Source organism: Peromyscus californicus, unplaced genomic scaffold, assembly GCF_007827085.1.
Source record: "Peromyscus californicus insignis strain IS unplaced genomic scaffold, ASM782708v3 Scaffold_21__1_contigs__length_65335640, whole genome shotgun sequence".
NCBI classification, from domain to species: Eukaryota; Metazoa; Chordata; class Mammalia; order Rodentia; family Cricetidae; genus Peromyscus; species Peromyscus californicus.
Genome location: NW_026294514.1, coordinates 57667877 through 57687835, shown reverse-complemented (window position 1 = coordinate 57687835; position 19959 = coordinate 57667877). Strand labels below are relative to the sequence as shown.

Below are 19959 nucleotides of genomic sequence, written 5' to 3'. Positions count from 1 at the left end.
AGCCCAACCGAAGTCTGTCACCTCTTTACTTAGCCGTTCCTTTTGTCCATAAGTTGAGTATTTATGGACTCTGTTGCCCTACCCTGGCCTATCACCAACTGCTGGTAAGTGCACCTTTGTCCCTCCGAGGAGCCTTGTTCCTGAGGGTTCCACCCCTTGTCCTGCAGATGTTGGCAGGGCTGGTTTTGTCCCCACCACTCCAGCACCCCCACGGGAAAAGGAGATGGGCAACTGGCTTTTTGCAGAGCAGACCACAGGATAAAGCTGCGGAAGCCGGCCCTCAGGGAGAGGTGCCGGGTCTAAGGACCTGGAGACCCTCCAAGCCCATTCGCCCCAGAGACATTCCAGGAACCTCCCCTCCAGTCCCAGCTGCGCTCCAGCCTCAGGTGCCGCCCGCCAGCTTCCGCCCTCGACAGCGGGCGTGGGAGCCGCCGTGGGTCGGGCGCGGCCTCTTTCCCTAGCTCCCGCCCCCGGCGCGTCTCCAGCGGGCTCAGAGCTCAGCGAGGCGCTGGGACGGCCGGGGCTCTGCTTGCCATGGCCCCCGGCCTGCGGAGCCTCCCGCGGCGCGGCCTCTGGCTACTGCTGGGTGAGTAGCCCGGGCTGCAACCCCGGCGGTGACCTGGGGCCGGGAGGGCAACACCTGAATGCACCTTTCACCTTAGAGCGCAGGCTCCGCCAGGGCAGAAGAGCGGTGATGCAGGGGGCTGCACCACCTAACGCTACCGCGGAGACGGGACGGCTTGGGCACATCACCCAGGCGGCCATCCGAAGGCACCAGCAACTTTCGTCCATACAATGGACAGCTTGCTTTCCGGGAGGGGTGGGAGCGCGGGGATCGCTTGAGTTCTCTGGCGGGCTCCAAGCTGATGCAAGCTCCCTGAGCGGGCAGCAGCTTGCAAACGTGTTTGACTTCATCAGAGCCACAGCTTAGGGATCTGGACACTAGCTATAACTGGAAACCTGACTGTCGCCTACAGCAGTTGCTTGTTGAGACCGTTTCCATCGGGAGTTTGTTGTTGGCTAGATAACTTGGCACTTGTGGCTAATAAAAATTAGAGGTGGCAGACTTGCTGGGTTTCTGTTTTAGAGTGATCACGAAATACAGCCTAGGGGTGGCCAACAAGAAACTGCCCATCTCACTTCCCTTGTCTGTAATGTGCGCAGAATGCTGTCAGGACCCTGGGCTGCCATCCCTACTGAATATATTTCAGGTGCACAGCTACCTTTTAATGAGATCAAAACAAGGAGTTCATCCGTGTCCCTGGAAAGGCCTTGTGATTTAATGGTTCTTGTGGTCTTTACACACCCGAGGTATTGGTCAGAGGCACCTGCTGCTCAGGCTCTGGTGCTGGTAAAGGCTGGCCACAGGCATGTTTATAGACAAGCAGCTCGGGACAGTGTGGCCTGTCCGGGGAGCCTGGACAGGAACAGCACTGAGAGACCTTCCATTTGCTGAGCAGATCTCACCCGTTTGTAAACCTCGCCAAGGAGTGCCGGGTCTGCAGAAAAAGTCTGTCTCTGTGTAAGAGAATCTGAAGGTGGGTCTTGCTCCTTCCATGTCTCGGGTACACTCACATGAAAAGCAAAACCTTATAATAAGATTGATGTCTTCAGCTGTGTTAAGATCCTCTCGGCTTGATATGGAATTTTAGCTTCAGTTTCCTAAGAAATGAACATTTCTGTATTAGCAAGGCAGAGAGCTGGTGGAGCAATCTTTTTTTTTTAAGAATAAGCAAATAAATAAAAGTTCTTTACCAGTGCACCAGAGTCTACACCCTGGAAGACTTGTGTAAATAGAAGACTATGTCTGACCACATATAAGGACCTCCCGTGTTTACCAGGAAGAGGACTCTTCTCGCAGTCCAATGTCCTGTGCTCCTGACGTAGCCTTGAGTGGTCTGGCGATATTATGTCTTGGAGAACAAGCACAACTTTATGAGGTTATCGGTGAATTAATGTCTTTGGAGCCCAGCTGTGACGAGTGGAATCTCTGAGCTCACTGTTCTTCCTGGGCCCTGCTACTGGCCAGATCTCCTTGGTGATAGAGTTTGATATCCTGAATGGCTGTGTGGAAGGGTTTCTGTTTTTACTTTGAAGTATGCTAATCTTCAGGGCTAAGATCTTATCTGGGACAATTTTATAAACAAGCTAGTTCTTTTCTCATTCTACCTGCTGGCTTTATTTGTAGTTTTCAAAATATCAGCAGATATATCGTTTTCTTTTCTCCCTGAGTACTGTGTGTGCCATTGTGTTTACAGAAGCCATCTCCTGGAAGACCACGTGCATTTTTTTAAAAATTTCATATATAATCATCAAAAAGTTCATCAGCAGTCTGAAAAGATGTGAGCTGTGTGGTTACAAGGCAGACCAGCTTGGACAACTTTGGTGACTGCTTTGCAAGCCGCCTCTGTTTTTGCAAACTTCACTTGGGGCATGCCAGCCGTGGGCATGATCAGCTCCCGAACCTCTGTACCAGAGGTTCTGTACCATGCCTCTCTTGTCTGTCACACCGGGAACCTAGGAGGGGGGGGGAGGGTTTGAGAGACTATTTGTTAAACTACAAATAAAGTGAGCATCCCAGGAAGTCAGAGTGTGACTACGTTGCTGTTTTTATCTGGACGTAGTTCTAGCAGCCAGAGTCCAGATCCAGGAGTTCCCACTGGTTAATCAAATCACCATGTCTGTTTGCTATGACTGTGAGCTTGGAGGCAGAGAAGGATTCTCGGGTGTTTGTCCTTCCCTGCACGCATACTGGATCCGTGTGAGGATTGTCAGTCTAGCCCAGGGCTGCAGAACAGTATTTTCATCCATGCTGGGCTGCAGGGAGTCGTAACATAGGGAACCATTTTTAGATGCAATCCTTACTTGGGGCAAATAGTTCATTGGAAAAGTCTGGTGATTTCCCCCCACACACCCCAGAATGAACCAATTTCATCGTTTCTGATCAATCCTAAACTGGCACCTAGTAGAGTGTGTGACGTGGGTACCGCATGTGGTAGGAATTCCGGTGAAAACACTGAGTCAGGGAGTGCCTCCCTAAAGGCACCCCTCCCTCAGGCCCACAGCCCCTCCTTCCTGAGATTCCATGTGTCCTGCTGGGCTGTACCTTCAGTGGGGGCACTGGCCACTGGGATGGTCACAGGCTGGACATTCAGTTTTTTTCCTGGGGCCCTGGAAAAGGTGGGTCTGTTTTCAGAGTGGATCTGAGTGCCAGTTGCCAGTGTGCATGCCGCAGGCCACAGGCTTCCCAGCCAAGAGTCAGAGAGACAGATGTACTCCTCATAACTTGTCAGTCCCAGTTGGAACCCACTCCAGGAACCCACCCAGTTTGAGCCAAGTATCCAACCTTCTACAGGTCCCATAGCTCAGAGGTCAAACAATGTCAACACAAGAAGGGCTAGAAGCCTGGGTACTGCTAAGTAGCTTTCCTCAGCACAGGACATGCCCCCACTCCTCTGACAGAGTGCTATGTCCCCAAATGTCCATGATACCAAGGTGGGGAAACGCCCCGTTTCAACCATGAAGTTGCCCCCTGCCCTCACCTCTTTATCTGCTACAACCGGCCATGTGGTCAACATGCTTTTAAACTGGGAATGGCAGCCCACACCTGTAATCCCAGCACTCAGACTGAGACCGAAGGATTACAGAACAAACCAGCTTGGACTACATAGGGAGACCTTGTCTCAAAAGATGTATCAACAACAACAAAAATACTGCAGAACTTGGGAAGATGGCTTGGTGGGTAAAAGCATGGCTGCACATGTCTGAGAACCCGGGTTTGAATCCCCAGAACCCACATACAACCCAGACACACAGCTCAAAGGTCTGTCACCACAGTGTTCTTAAGGGGAGATGGGAGACAAGGGAGGCTGGAAGTTCTCAGGCATGCTGGTCTGTCAGATGCCACAGAAAGGCAACAGATCTGCCTCCACGCAGGAAGTTGGTACACACCAGTGCCGGAGGTTGTCCTCTGATCTCCACACACCTGTGTTCACACCAGTGTGCATATCCACAGTCCCCTTGCAACTAAACAAGTACAGATTGAGATATGTAGCATAACATTTATTCCCGTAGCATTTATATTGCATTATGCATTCTAAGCCACTTCAAGATTATTAAAACAGTAGATAGCTGGATTTGTGGTTTGTAAGTAAACGCCACTCCATTTTCCATGAGGGACTTTGTGCATCTGGAAATCTGAGTATCAGCAAGTTCCTAAAAACCAGTGTCTGGAACCCAGGGGGTGACTGAGTGCAATGTGTGTAGCAGGCTGTGAGGAGGAGACCTGGTGAACCCAGCTGAGGAGTTAGTAGAACTCTGAAGAACTTCAGCACTGGAGCGGGATGCAAAGAACCTGCTTCTGGAAGCCATGTTGCCTGAGGTAAAGCTAGAGGGGGTTGAGCCATTGAGGCTCCCTTGGCACTTAGAGGACAATGGGAGCTTGAAGGAAAAGTATGCTGACTGAGCTGTCTTACAGGAGCCCTGGGCTACACCCCATGGTCGGCTGATGGGCTACAGGTGCTGAAGCTGGCTAGACCTGGGTGGGGAATGACCCTGGAGCCCCAAGGTAAAGGTGTAGAACAGGAGCCTTGGGTAAACTGGAATTTCAGACACATGTTTCAGGATAAGCATGTGTTGTGCAATATTTGGGGGCATACTCATACTTTTAAGAGTCTCTGAAATTTGAATTGAGAGGGGGCATCCTGTCATTTATTTGCTGAATTTGACAGTTCGTCCGTGCATCCTGGAGGCAGGTCCCCTTAGAAAGTGGGGCAGTAACTGGTAGACAGGTGTCTATGTGAATTGAGGGTTCACAGAAAGAGGCATGGTCAGGAGAGATACTTAGGGTCATAGCCTTATCTAGGTCAATGTCAACGCCTCAGGCAGATGGGGTCAACTACATAGTGGTTGGAGACAGACCCTGGCTTTTGTGCAAGCCTGCGGAGGGAAGGCCAAGTTCACTGAGTCAAGTGAAGGCCCCAGAGAAAGGAGTGTCCACAGCTTCTACCTCTGCTCCAGCAGCCTCAGGGGGAAAGACTGAGACAGTCCCAGGTGTCACTGGGCACCTTGACAAGTCAGGAAGGATCAAAACAGGTAACTGGATCACACGTGGAAGGGGGTAATTCCCATCGTGATTTCCCGTGTTACCCTTTAGCAAACTCACGCAGACCTTGGCTCACAAGTGATTCTCTAGTGATGGCCTCAGTGGCTAGACTTTGGGGAGGGATGGTGACTTATTGGGAATGGCATTGAACTTAAGCATCAAAAGACACTGGCATTGAGACCCTCTGCCCAAGAGTCCACCTTTCTACTATGTCTTCAGCCAAGGATTTTTTTAAATAACTTATTTATTTTTATTTTATATACATTGGTATTTTGTCTGTGTGAGGGTGTCAGATCTTGGAGTTACAGATGGCTGTGAGCTGCCATGTGGGTGCTGGGGATTGAACATGGGTCCTCTGGAAGAGCAGTCAGTGCTCTTAACCACTGAGCCATCTCTCCAGCCCCTCAGCCAAGGAGTTATGGCCTGGCTCCTCTCTGCCGGTAACTTGTTTGGAGTCCTGTACTTTTGGCTGCTGCTATGAATGAATGAACCGTGCTCCCTCAATTCATTCCTGAGTGAGGCTGAGCTAAAAAACACACTTAAAAAAGTATTCATTTTTAAAAAAATGTATTCCTTTTCCTGCATGTGTGTGGAGGGGGCAAGTGTGTCACGGTTCACAGCTGGAGGTAGAGGCCCACTTTCGCGAGCTGGCACTCTCTCCTTCCACCACGTAGGCCCCAGGCTTGATGATAGCGCCTTTACCTCCTAAGCCATGTCCTAAGGCCCAGGAGACACTCTGTGTGTGTGCCCTGTGTGGTGTCTCCCTTCTCTTTGTGTTTCTCGTTTTGTATTTGAGCTCCTCCCAAAGCTTTCCAAACAGGGCACTGTGCCAGCTACAGCTCCGAGTGACCTCACCACCGCCTCCCAGGCGGCATGGGTTTTGGTTTTGATTTTTTTTTTTTTCCACACATCGGAGTAGGGGACTGGCCACAGCAGCCTTCCTCTACTGTAGGGGTGGCAGTAATTCTGCCTTTCTCCTGTGGTACAAAGGCTTTTTATCTCACTGTCTATAGCCAAGAGGACAGAAGGATGGAGGAGGATACATCATCTTCCCATGTATTAAAGAAGAACCATTAACATGCACAGAACAGCTTGACCTGTTGGCCTGCTGAGAGTGCTAATAGAGAGCTACAAGACACTTCTCCCTTCCAGGCTGAGCAGGGCTCCTAAAGCCCAGCTGCCCAGGAGCTCCTGTTTGTTCTTGCCTTTATTATTCAGTATTCCTAAGTGAGGTTGCTCAGCACTTTCCTCCATAGCTCTATCTCTAGGATTGAGGTCCCTTTCCACAGGAACCATGTCAACATCACCTCTGACCCTAGGTACCAAAACAGGTTGCTGGCAGGATGAGGCTGTTCCTGGGGGACCTGAGAGTCCTTTTTCCTTTGGGGACTGTGGCTGACCACATTAGAGGGATTTTCCACAACTGTCTTGCTGCTTGGGATTTTGTATCTTCTTTGCAGTTACGTCTGTTTGCTTGCCTAGAACTGTGTCCATTCCACGCCCCCCATCATATTCTGCAGGTGGTCCCTGACTTACCTGGTTTGACTTGAGATTTTTTTTCTTCCAATGATGCAGAAGCAATTCCCCACTGAGTAGAAACCACACTTCAGATCTTGAATCTGGACCCTTTGCTGGACTAGCAATTATTGATCTAGTCCCTCAAGCTGCAAGCATAGTCTCCAATCAGCCCTCAAAGGAACAACCAACACTGTATAGTGTACCCTTCGATAAACACCCTGACCCAAAACAACATGGAGAGGGATGGATATAGTCCTCACCTCGTAGGCTCAGAATGGCTCCACTCGACAGCTGCTGCTGTTCTTGGTAGTCATCCCATAGTACTGGCATCTCCAAAATGCTCCAGTGCAACTGAATCTGCACCTTTGCTAGTAGCCTCTCCCAGCCTCTCTTCTGGGACTCCAGCCCCGCCACCCAGCGCCACGCCTCAGCTGCTCTCCATGACTCCTTCGTGCCTTCAAACCTGATTCCACCTGGGTGACTCGTACACTGCCTAGTTCAGCTGCCAGCGTGAGCCACAGCCTCAGCCCCCTCTGGCCCACAGCTTCTGTGTGCTGACCCTGAGCAAATACTCCCAGATTTACAGTCCTCGATAAGGTTGGTCCCTTCTTAACCACCGCTCCAGCTCACCAGCATCTACTGTCTCAGCAAAGCAAAAAGCTTTCACTTCAAGCTTGGCAGTGGTGGCACACATCTTTAATCCCAGCACTCCGGAGGTGGAGGCCAGCCTGGTCTATAGAGTGAGTTCCAGGACAGGCAGGGCTGTTACACAGAGAAACCCTGTCTCAGAAAACCAAAACCAAAAAAAAAAAAAAAAAAAAAAAGGAAGATACATTTGATGATTGGTATGGGTCCCAGCTTACTGTGCGTTATGTCATCCTTGAGTTGGTGGTCCTGGGCACCTGGGTCCTTGTTTAGAAAGCAGCCATGAGGAGTAAGCCCGTGAGCAGCACCCCTCCGTGGCCTCTGTGTCAGTTCCTGCCTGACTTCCTTAAACGATGGGCTATATGCTGGAAGATGAAATAGGAATACAGTAATGAAAGTAAAGGACAGATAAGAAGACTTCATAGAGAAAATATGACAAACCACAACATATTAACATGCATAGAAATAGAAAAAGAGGCTGGGACCGGGCTGTGGTGGCGCACGCCTTTAATCCCAGCACTCAGGAGGCAGAGGCAGGCAGATCTCTGTGAGTTCGAGGCCAGCCTGGGCTACAGAACGAGATCCAGGACAGGTACCAAAACTATACAGGGAAACCCTGTCTCTGAAAAAAGCAAAAAACCAAAGTTTCACTTCAGTGATGCGGGTCTCTTGTTAATCACAGCTGGTCCTTTAGCCTCAGCTGACCAGAACCACAGTTTCTTATTTCGAAACGTTAAATGGCCCCAATAGTGTCTCACTTCCCTCTCCAACTGTACAAGCTGAGTCTCTATCATCTGCACTGCTCCTACATTTGTTTGTCTTGGTTTTCAGCAGCTCACTGAGCTCTGAACACTCAGTGGCTTTTCCAGGCCAAAAAGACTTCCACAGTTCTCCCCCAAACACACAGTCATGCCTGTCACAGCGATATCCCACTCCTGGTACCAATTTCTGTCTTAGTTAGGTTTTTATTGCTATGATGAAACACTGTGCCCAAAAGCAACTTGGGGAGAAAAGGGTTTATTTCATCTTCCATTGATAGCCCATCGTTTAAGGAAGTCAGGCAGGAACTGACACAGAGGCCACGGAGGGGTACTGCTCATGGACTTACTCCTCATGGCTGCTTTCTAAACAAGGACCCAGGTGCCCAGGACCACCAACTCAAGGTTGGCATAATGCACAGTAAGCTGGGACCCACATCAATCATCAATCAAGAAAATGCTCCACGGGCTTGTCCACAGGCGGGTCTGCTGGGAGCATTTTCTCAGTTGAGGTTCCCTCTTCTCAAATGACTCTAACTTGTGTCAAGTTGACGTGAAACTAGGCGGCATGGCTGATGTTTCATCCCTGTGGCAAAATCCCTGACAAAGCCAACTTAAAGGAGGAAGGATTTATTCTGGTTCAGGCTTTCAGAGGGTTCAGCCTGTGGTCACGTGGTCGTATTACCTCTGAACGGTACTGAGGCAGAATATGGCAGCAGGAACATGTGATAAACACAGCTGCCCACCCAGCTCATGGCAGACAGGAGGCTGAGGGAGATGCGGAGGAAAGGGCCTAGGGACAGGATCTAGCCCCCGAGGATCTACTCCCTTCAAAGTTTCCCTCAATTCCAAGAGTCTACCAAAATAGCAACCCATCACTGCCCCACCCCAAAGCCACACCGGTACTGCGACATCAATCATCGGGACATTCCACATCCAAACTCTAGCAGAGGGGTGAAGGCAGCACCTTCGTTCTCTATTCTGTGACATCTTCAGGTTGTTATGTCCTCCATCTATAAAGCTACAGGTCCACTGTATGTCTGGGAGTGCCGTGTAGGCGGTCACTTCTCTAACTCCTTCCATATTAGTGGGTGTTTGCCTTTCTTGGTCCGCTCTTGTGAGCTCGTATTTTTAAGTTTCAGGACAGATACTGCCTAGTGTCTTAGTGCTTTTCCCTCTGAAGAGTCAGTGCTGAAGATCACCTGATCGATTTTCTTTGAATGCTTTATCCACTTGGGTGAGTGAGCGTGCTCAGTCTGTCCTCTGCTTGACTGAGTTTGGTGAGTTTTTGTCTGTCTTGTGCCTGCCGTTGGTATCTGAAGAATTTTCTGTTTGTGGTTTCTGTTTCCTTTTGACACAGAAAACATTTGGAAAACAGTTTTTAAGACTCCCAGCGGCTCAGGCTTTGGGGATCCCAGACAGTCATTACTGGTTTCGTTGCACCATGGTTGGGAGACAGATCTGCCATAGCCACCCACTTAGAGTGACCTGGAGGTGACTTCTTACCCCTACACGTTGACTTTTGTGAACAGCCATGAGCTGCTAGGAAGAACGTAGCAGTTTTGTGTTGATTCTCATCCTTTAATTAAAACTCCCAGCCACTGGGAGTCTTAAAAACTGTTTCCAAATGCTTTCTGTGTCAAAGAGGAAACAGAAACCACAAACAGAAAATTCTGAAGATGCCAACGGCGGGCACAAGACAGACAAAAACTCACAGAATTCAGCCAAGCAGAGGACTGACTGAGCATGCTCGCTCACAGAAGCGGATAGGGCATTCCTTGTGTTAGGTTAAAAAACTCAGTCCTCTGTGTCCTTGTTCACTTTACTTGTCCAGATCTGTGAGCTTTGTAGACCCCACACTGAGGAACTATCCATTCTTCCTGTCACTAAGATGTGTGCAGGAGACAGACGGGGGCTTGTGCACATAAAGCCAACAGTCACCGCAGCATGGAGCTCAAAGCACCACCTTCTCTGCCCACACATTGCTTTTGACATTTTATTTTTAATTGTGCCTGTCTTAGTCACGGCTCTCTAGAGGAGCAGAACAGATAGCATGAATTCATGTCATGGAAGGGGACTTACTAGACTGACATGGGTAGTGCAGAAACAGATGACTGTGTGCTGGAGAGGCTGAGCACCTGCTAGCTACCCGATCCACAAGACTGGAAGCCTCAGTAGTACCAATCTGGTACCAAAGGCCTGGGAAAATCCCTGGAGAACCCCTGGTCTTCAGTCTACACTGGAATGCCAAAGAAATCGGAGTCTGATGAAAGATGGCAGTAAGGGTGGCAGCAGCAGAGCAGATGCCCTCACCAGCAAGAAGGAAAGGCAGGCCAAGAAGCAGTGGCTTTTCCCCACGATCTCTGTATGTCTGGACCACGGCTGGAAGGTGTTGTGTGCTCTGCGGGGAGCCTTTTCTTTTCTCCGTTAATCCCTTTCAAAAATATCCCTGCACAGGCCTGCCCAGAAAGAAGCACATCTCTTAGTTGATTCCAGATCCAATCAAACTAATAACCAAGTTCCCTAAAGTATGTTTCAAGTTCACTTTCAAGTGTACAGTTACATGCACTAGGCATATTCATGGAGTCTTCAGCCCAGAGACCTCCAGAATGACTGACAATCTGTCCTCATTAAACACTAACCACTGATTCGCTCTTCCTCCATCTCCCAGCCACTGGCAGCTACCACTCTACTTTCTATCTCTGGTTGTCTTAGTTAGGGTTTCTATTGCTGTGAAGAGACGCCATGACCACGGCAGCTCTTATCAAGGAAAACATTTCATTAGGGTGGCTCACTTACAGTTCAGAGGTTTAGTCCATTATCATGGCAGGACATGGCAGCATGCAGGCAGACATGGTGCTGGAGAGGAGCTGAGAGTTCCACATCTTGATCCAAAGGGAACAGGAAGTGGACTGACACTGGGCGTAGCTTGAGTATAGGAGACCTCAGAGCCCACCCCCACAGTGATACACCTCCTCAAACAAGGCCATACCTATTCCAATAAAGCCACACCTTCTAATAGTAACACTCCTTTTGAGCTTATGGGGGCCAATTACATACAAACTACTACAATGATTTTGACTACAATAGTACCTTATGGAATAGAATCATGTGGAATTTATTCTTCAGCATATGTTCTCAAGGTTCATCCAGATTATAGCATGAGTCAAGTTTTCCTTCCTCTGGAAAGCCAAATAGAATTCCACTGCATAGACATACCACATCCTGATTATTTCTCCATCCAAGGAAAAGCGGACCAGCTTCCTGGTTCCTGCTAGTCATGTGTTGTGCAAATGCCTCTTTCAGGTCTCTTGGACACTCACTCCGAATAGGGGGTGTTGCATCCCGTGGTGATTTTATCTTTGGTTTTTTTAGGGGCCGCTGTACTGTTTTCCACCACAGCCCTGACACCCCACACTCTTGCCAACAGTCCACAGAGCCTCCTTCCACTCTCCCCTCATCCTCACCAGCAATTGTTCCCTTCTGGTTCTGCTGTTCACAGCAGCCATCCTGAGGGCACCATCCACTCACTACTCTACGGGTGGAATTGCATGCATCGGCGTGCGTGTGTGTGTGTGTGTGTGTGTGTGTGTGTGTGTGCGCGCGCATGCATCTTCACATGGCATGTGTATATTCACACAGACACAGAATAAAAAAGAGTGGGCATACTTGCCTCATTCTGATATTGGAGGAGATGTCATCAACTTGCCTGTCTATAGTTTTCTGTATATAGCCTTTATCTTGTTAAGATCTTCTCCTTTTGTTCCTAGTTTCCTCATGAAGCAGCGCTGAACTTTCTCAAAGGTCTTTACTGCATCTACTGAGATGACTTGGTGATTTTTGTCCTTAAATGTTTCTATGTTGTGTTACATTTATTGGTTGCATATGCTGAATCAATCTTGCATCCCTGGGTTAACTTGATCATGGTGTATAATCTTAGTGTGTTCTTGAATTCTATATGCAGGGTTTTGGTTATTTTGGGTTTTGTTTGTTTGGTTTGGTTTGGTTTTTCAAGGCAGGGTTTCTCTATGTAGCCTGGCTGTTCTGGAACTTGCTTTGTAGACCAGGCTGGCTTCAAACTCCATCTACCTCTGCCTCCGGAGTGCTGGGATTAAAGGTGTGTGCCACCACACCGGGCTATATGCAGGTATTTTATTGAACATTTTCATGTCTATATTCATCAAGGAAATTGGACTGTAGTTTTATTTTGAGACAGGGCCTCACTATGTATCCCTTTTTGGCCTGAGACTCACAGAAACCCGCCTGCCTTTGCCTCCCAAGTGCTGGGACTAGAGGTATGAGCATGCCAGTGGATCTCCCCAACAGGTATGCAAAAGTGTGTTGTTCAGTCTGAGTAGTTGTGTAGTTTCTGTGGTTTAGCTTGCTTTTTTTTCTAGTTTTATTCCACTGCTATCTAATAAGATACTAGAAATTCTCAGTTCTGTTATATTTGTTAAGACTTGCTTTTGTGGCCTCGAAGGTGGTCTAATTTAGACACAGTCCCTCGGGCTGCCAAGATGTATATTTTGTATCCTCTACTAGGTAATTCCAGACAGACCTCTTTAAAAAGCTGGGTTGCCAACATTAGTGTCAAAGGATGAAAACCCTTTGTTTTCCTGGGACTGTGTAGGATGAGCCTTGGGGTTCTCAGAGCCACCTACACAGATGGAAGATGCCCTGGAGACCTGGTGTGGGCCAGAGACGGTACAGAGGATTATTATCCACCTACACAGATGGAAGATGCCCTGGAGACCTGGTGTGGGCCAGAGACAGTGCAGAGGATTATTATCCACTTGCCCTCATATTCTCTGGATGTCCTTGTTCTCGTCACCTCCAATTCATCTGTGGCTCATCTGTCACTGAGGGTAGTGGAATGCAAGTGCTGTTTGTTTCCTGGTACCTGGTAACTGCTGGGCATCACTGTGACGTGGCATGGCCATCATCTCCTGGGACTCTCCTATAGTCTCAGAGCGTCTGAGGACAAAGTTATCCTAGCTCTGGGGATTGCTGCTGTCTGAGGAGCCCTGAGCCCACATCTCCAGGGCTTTTGAGACAAGCACACTCCAAGACGGTGGCCATCACCACCACTCCTGATCTCCTAGACCTGTGGTAGCTTCTCTCTGTGTGTGATGCTATTTATGCTCAGTTGGGGCATTTTCCAGTAGGAGAGAGAAGGAGCCGAGTCACGATATGAAATTCTTAAGTTATCACAGCCTAGGGGAGCGCCTGTCCTGACAGGCAGCTGAGGGAGCCATATTGCCTCAGTCTGGGTTTCAGAAAACAGCGGTCCTCAGTGATTACATTTGCCAGCACACAGAATGGGCCCTTTGGCTCCAAGGGGTGAGTTTAAAGCTTGGGGCATTTTACTGTTTTCTGTTGCCTGTCCTTTAAGAAAGATTAGGGTGCTCTTCTGACTACAAAATGAAGCTGCTCTCCAGATCTGCCTGTAGTACTGCCCATGGCCACACTCTAGATATGGACTCTGCACTCTCCAAGGCAGGAAAGGATGAGAATAGCAGAAGGATGATGGGACTGGGCAAGCAGGTCCTCCTTTAGGAGGTGGAGGGGTGACTTGAGGAAAATGGGGGGGGTACAAGGGCCAGGCCAGGTAGAATCAGCTCTGCAGGCAGACCAGGGAGACACTAAAACTAGCCAGGAGATCTTGGTTTTGAAGGCAAAAGGTCGGGGAGGAGAGCGCCCCCCAGGGAGTATGGAAGGGACATGGTTGGTCCTTCTGGTCCCAGCACCGATTCTGGCCTTAGCACCGATTTCCCTGTTGGGGACCACTTCTCCACAGGAAGCAGCACAGCTTCTCTGGAGAAACTGACTCGGTGTGCATCTCCTGGTTCCCTGACCCCTTCACAGGAGACTTGGAAACACCAGGTCTCCATAGCAGATCTCAATGCTGACGTCAGCACACATTGGGTTCTAATGCATGTCACCCAGAACCTTCCCTGAGGCATCCCCTTCTCTGCCCTAACATTGACTCTTCCAGAACAGGAGGGAAGGCCACAGGCACCCTTGCCCTTCTGGTGCTTGGTCAGTCCCTTGCACCAGGGATGGCCTCGGGCACCCTGGCTTCCATCCCTAGCGCTGTTCCCTGACGGTTGAGTGTGGGTATCTCAGGCATTTGATGAAAATTGATGTGCCGCTCTGCTGAGTGCCGGGGAGGGCAACCTGTGAGTCAGAAATGAGTGGGAGGTGAAAGCATGGCCAAGTGGTTCGGAGAAGGAGCCTTTGCCCCTCACCATGAGCACCCAGGATGTGGTTGTGGCTGTGGAGGGTGTGGTGGCTTCCTCAAGCTTTGGGCAGCTGGAGGACACCTTGGAGCATAGAGTTCATGGGAGGAGGGGTCAGATGAGGCACAGGCCAAGTCTGGGTGCCCAGGAGCCGTGAAGTATTGGGGACAAGTGGAGAGAGGACCCTTGTCACTCACATGAGGCTGTGGGTTCTCATCCAGCCCCGGGAGCTTGCTGTGTACCTGGTACCTCCTGTCTACCATAGGAAGGCTTCCACAGGAGGTCCTGCTGGGACAAAGGTGGCGAGTTACCCCTTCCTCAGTCTCCCCTGATGCTGTCATTGTCATCAAGTGTACACAGCTGGTTCAGAGGTCCCCAGGCTCTCGTTGTACCCACGTGGCCTGGGCATCCGTACACTGAGCTGCTGCAGGAGTTAAAGTGGGCGCACAGACTTACTAAGGAGAGGGGGTGGGGTCTGGCTGCCCACTGAGCTTCCCCAGACTCTGGGTGGGGCCCAGAACACTTCCAGCAGCCCCTCCCATGGCCCCTCACTGATGGAGGTTTCATGTTGAAGGCTGTAGGCTGAATCTTCTCTGCGGTGCCTCTTGGGAGTGATTTCCATCTGTCAGCCTTTCCCTTGGGCAGGTCTCCACCCATGACTACTCCAGAGCTTTTCCTAAAGGTCTCCAGCATCTCCCTTTGTTCTCAGGACTCTGGTGTGTCCCAGCACCTACCCCCTTTCCTGGCCAGTCCTAGCTCAGAGCTGTGACCATCTCTGTGCTAAGCTGACTGTCCAGACACAACCTCCAGGCTCTCTTCCTGAGCAGCTGGCCTCCCAGGGTACCCTGCCCTACCCACCCTAGCAGGCACTAGTCTGTGGCAGGTCCTCTGGCATGAGAGAAAGCCCAGGTTTGCAGAGCTCTGCCACCAGCCCTCACATGGCTCCACAAGCTGCTAGGGACAGGGCTCTTGTGTGTTATTTGTTTGTTTGGTTGGTTGGGTTTTTTGTGTGTGTCAGGGGGTGGGGTGGGGTTGTTTTGTTTTGTTTTTGTTTTTGTTTTTTGTTTTTGTTGTTGTTTTGTTTTTCATTTTTTGAGACAGGGTTTCTCTGTGTAGTTTTAGTGCCTGTCCTGGATCTCACTCTGTAGCCCAGGCTGGCCTCGAACTCCCAGAGATCCGCCTGGTTCTGCCTCCCGAGTGCTGGGATTAAAGGCGTGCGCCACCACCGCCCGGCTGGGTTTGTATTTTTAATTGAGCATAAGGCTTCACTTTCATTGCTTTGACCACACTGTCAGGAGACATGGTCCGGGGCTGTTATCGCCATATGAGGAGGGCTCATATGCCCAGCTCACTTCCCAGGGAATTCACTGTGTGCCCTCTCAGGCCTGCTCTGTGCCACTCTGCCCCAACTTCAGAAACATTGGCCCTAACCACGTGGGGCACCCTGTCCAGGCTCAGGCAGTCCTATGCCAGCCCTTTTTCCTAGACCATGGTGGGACAAGCAAGTGAATGTAGGGATTGTTTCCTAAGGGATGTTCCAGTTTCTGCTGTGTGGCTGCCCACCCCCACCACCCACCCCTGCCACCCACCCCCTCACCCCTATGAATATCTCAGACTGCCTGGGGTCAATCTGTCCTTGTCAGGTAGCTGATGGTTCTGTTGCCTATGACCAGGACTCTTTCTCCTCCTGTTCCTCTCCCAACCTGAACCCCCTGGCCCTCTGTGAGCCACTGAATGCAACTGCCATGTCTGTGACCTCAGCGTCCAGATCTGGGCTGTGCCAGATCTGCATCCATGGAACTCACCATCTGTCCACCCTGTAATGTCCCCCTCCGGACACACTGGGGACAGCACCCTCCAGTCGCTTTGTTCTCCACCCTCTCTATGCCCCTCTCTTCCTTACCTGCCCCTCGTGACAGCCTCAAAGGACAGGTCATACTCTTTGACTGCACTCCAAGCTTCCCTGGGGTCTCATCTCAAGCCAGGCAGCACCAGGGCCACATCTTGGGCTGCGGGGAGCCAACCATGTTCAGCTCTGGTCTGCACCGCCTCGGCACCTCTGAGACTTCAACTCATTTCTGATATGAGACCTCGGTTTTCCCATCAGTAAATAGGTGGTCACCGTAAGACTGCCCTTCAGCATGGAAGTGTACAAGAATGTGGGGCACCCAACAGTTCAGAAAAGCCCAGCACTAGCTCCTCTGTGCTCTCTGGATCTTACAGGTCCTGGGTCTCCACCCTCTCCAAGCCATGCTCCCAAGCCTGAGATCTCCAGCTGCCCACCCACGGGCTTGGTTCTTGGGTCACCCATTGCTACAGTGAGATCCTTGGTCCCCAGAGCAGCAAGGAACAGCATGATGTTCTCCTGAGATGGGATGCTAATGAGATGAGGCTTTCCCCCATCCCACATCTCTCTGGTGAGGACCAACAAGGATCTCACAGAGCCCTGGGCAGTCCTGCATCCCTCTGAACCCCTTCCAGGGATAGGAAATAATGAGACTGGTGAATGGAGCTGGGTCCTATCAGGAGAAGATGCCCGGTGTGATCTGGGAGTCAAGTGTGCCCAGGGACCCAGCTCCGGGTGCTAAATTAACAAAGTAGACCGGGACCCTCTTCTGAAGGCCCCCTGGGGCAGCAATGATCCTCCCCTCATGTTTGGGACACTGCCTGACTGAGGTCAGCCCTTGGATTTGGAGGTTGGCAGGCAGGCCTGGGCTCAATCCCAGCAAGCTGTGCCTGCTGCCTGGGTTTCCATAGCTATGCAGATGTTAGGAGAAACATGCAGGGCGATGAAACAGTGTGAGGACAATGCCTGGTACCAATGTCCAGGGTAAGCTTGGAGAAAATGGAGGCCATCACCAGCAGCAGAAAGTGCATCCTAGGACCTGGTGGGTGCCATTGTCAGCAGGTGGGGTCTTCACAAATAGATAAAGTGACTAAGGAAAGAGTCCACTAGGAGCCTTGGGCACAGTAGTAGTTTAAGTTATCAACCTGACGTGACATAGAAATTCCCCGTGAAGAGAGTCTCTTCTGCATTGGGTTGACCTGCGGGCATGTCTGTGGGTGGCTATGTTAAGGTCATTGCTGTGGGATGACTCATGCCACTGTGGGCAGCACCATTCCCTAGGGGCCTGAGCTAAGTAAGAGTGGAGAAACCGAGCAGAGGCCCAGCAAGTGAGCGTGTGCACACTCACTTCTCTCTGCTCTTGCCTGTGGGTGTGATGCGACCATCTGCGCTAAGTTCCTTCCTCCCTAAGTGGCTTTTATGGGGGGGGGCAGGTATTTTATCCCAACAAAATGAAACTAGTGACAGGTGTTGTCTCCTGGTCACACTGATGCTCGTGGCCCCTGGGGAGGGCTGGTGATGGGTGGGGAGGCAATGGGAGAGGCTGCCTACCAGGAAGGAGATCCCATAGGTGACAGCCCCTGGATGGTCTTTTGCAGCTCACCACGTCTTCATGGTCACTGCATGCCGGGATCCTGACTACGGCATTCTCATCCAGGAGCTGTGCTTCACCCGCTTCAAGGAGAACATGGAGGCCATCGGGAAGACTCTGTGGTGTGACTGGGGAAAGACCATAGGGTGAGTCCTGTCAGAGGCTGGGAGGCATGCTCTCTCCTTTATATTGGGGCATCCATCAGGCCACTAGTCTGGGGGAAAGCCAGAGTCTAAAAGGACAGGATTGAGGGAGTACCAGTCATTGGCCGGTGGACGTGAGCATGAGTGTGGGAGAAGCTGGGTCCTCAGTGGCTGTCGAGGTGGCCATGGGTACCAGGGGGACAGGAGATGGTAGGTTCAGGGTTAGATATCCATAACAGCCAAGTGCAGGTACCTGGGGGCAGTTGAGCCCCATTCAATGCCAGAACCCTGTATGACTGTCTTGTGACAGAAGCCAGGACTCCAGGGATCTCCCTGCTGGCTCCTTTTATCCTTTTGTCAAGCCAGAGCTGTTCTCCCCATCTCTCTGCCCCGCCCACCCTGGTCAGGGCTCAGAACTTCAGGGGCAGGCTGTCACTGAAGGGGTGGCCCATAGCCCCCCCCCCCCCAAGGTGGCACCCATTGAACCTTTCCCCTGTCAGACCCAGATTTTTATCCCAAAGGCCCTTCTTCTGCCCACAGTGTTTGCTCACTGTCTCTCAGCCCCCAGGCACCCCACAGCAGGCTTGGAGGTTCTTGCTGCTGGGGCCTTTCCACCAGCAAGAGCAAGGATCAAAGCTTGGTGTGCCCACGATGCATTTTCTAGGCTTTGTTTCTACTTCATTGTGTAGGGTTGGGAGCATCCTGTGGCTCTGGTAGGTAAGTAGGTGAGTGTAGGGGTGTGTGTGTGTGTGTGTGTGTGTGTGTGTGTGTGTGTGTGTGTGTGTAGTGCGCTCCATGTGGGATTAGAGTATTACAGAAGTCAGGTCTAGAAGCTCCGCCCTCAGACAATAAGTGTTCAAGAGATGAAGAGAGCCTTTGACTCGAGGCCATAGAACAGAAGAAAGGAGTCAGCTTCTCCAGTGCAGGGAGTCAGGGCAGAAATGTCAACAGAGAGAGAGAGTAGTAAGAGGTGGGGATGCTCGTGTATATTCTGGGAATCCGAAATACTCTTCTAGAAACTCAGATGTGCTACTGCTGCTGCTGCTGCTGCTGCTGCCACAGCCTCCACCACAGCTGCCCCCTCCTCCTCTTCCTCCTCCTCCTCCTCCTCCTTCTCCTCCTCTTCCTCCTCCTCCTCCTCCTCTTCCTCCTCTTCCTCTTCCTCCTCCTTCTCCTCCTCTTCCTCCTTCTCCTGCCCCCCCCCCAGTTTCTAGTCAGAGTGGCTGGTAGGTGTCTTTAGCCTCAAAAGAAAAATCAGCATCCAAGCAAATCTAGGTCAAGTTCACTCTGTACTACGGCCAGGACAAAAACGCTTTTCAAATGATCCACATACCATCCACCTATAGAACTAAGTGGAATTTGACCCAGAGCTTGAGGAAGCAAAGGAGACAGACGCAATATGGAGTCAGAGACACCAAGCCTCCTTCCCAGATCCAGACTCTTGGCATCTGCAGGTCATGGGAAGGCAGTGTCGTCAGCAGAAGCCAGAAGCCCCTCGGGTCCCTGGGAAGCAATCTGGATGGCAGTTACCACCACACAGCAGAGTGGCTGTCTGCAGCTGCGCTCCCAGGAACCCAGCTCTATGGCCTCTAAGCCATGTGATCTAGGCAGCTACAAGTGAGTGAAGCTCAGAGATCTGTCTAGACTTTTCTCTGGTAGCACAAGGAATAGATTCATGATGAATGAACTGTGACCCAGCTGTGACAGGCTGCCTAGCATCTGAATGAATTCTGAGACTGACTGAGGCCATTCCACAGAACAGGGTTTTCCTCCATCACCAAGCACAATACATAATAGGATAGGTGTGCAGTCTCAATGTCCTATGATAACAGGCACTTTCTTCCAGTGCCTGAGAGAAAAGAGAGGGGGTCCTGGGGGATCCATGGAGGGGAAGAGGAGGGGGACAGGAACATCCTTGGGAGGATCTCCACAGGGCAATCGAGGAGCTGCACAAAGAGCGTACTATGTGATGTCTCCATAGGCACAAGTCTCGACTGGGCTCCTGCTGAAGGCCAGACATGTTCTGTGGGATGATAAGGCCCTCGTGTGAGCTCCAGAGCCTCCCTGGTAGAGGGAGACTGGAAAGCATGGGGTATGGAGCACAGGTTCACGGGG

General features: G+C 50.9%; 1 protein-coding gene across 1 annotated transcript in view; it reads left to right on the top strand.

Annotated features, from left to right (window-relative positions):
* Positions 1 to 358: 358 nt before the first annotated feature.
* The window catches only part of Ramp1 (receptor activity modifying protein 1), a 49246-nt gene continuing 29645 nt past the window's right edge, over positions 359 to 19959 (top strand). Inside the window, exons 1-2 of the mRNA XM_052750419.1 lie at positions 359 to 586; positions 17709 to 17847. Coding sequence (XP_052606379.1) covers positions 535 to 586; positions 17709 to 17847 — 191 coding nt within the window. The 5' untranslated portion in view covers positions 359 to 534. The remainder of the gene's footprint in view (positions 587 to 17708; positions 17848 to 19959) is intronic.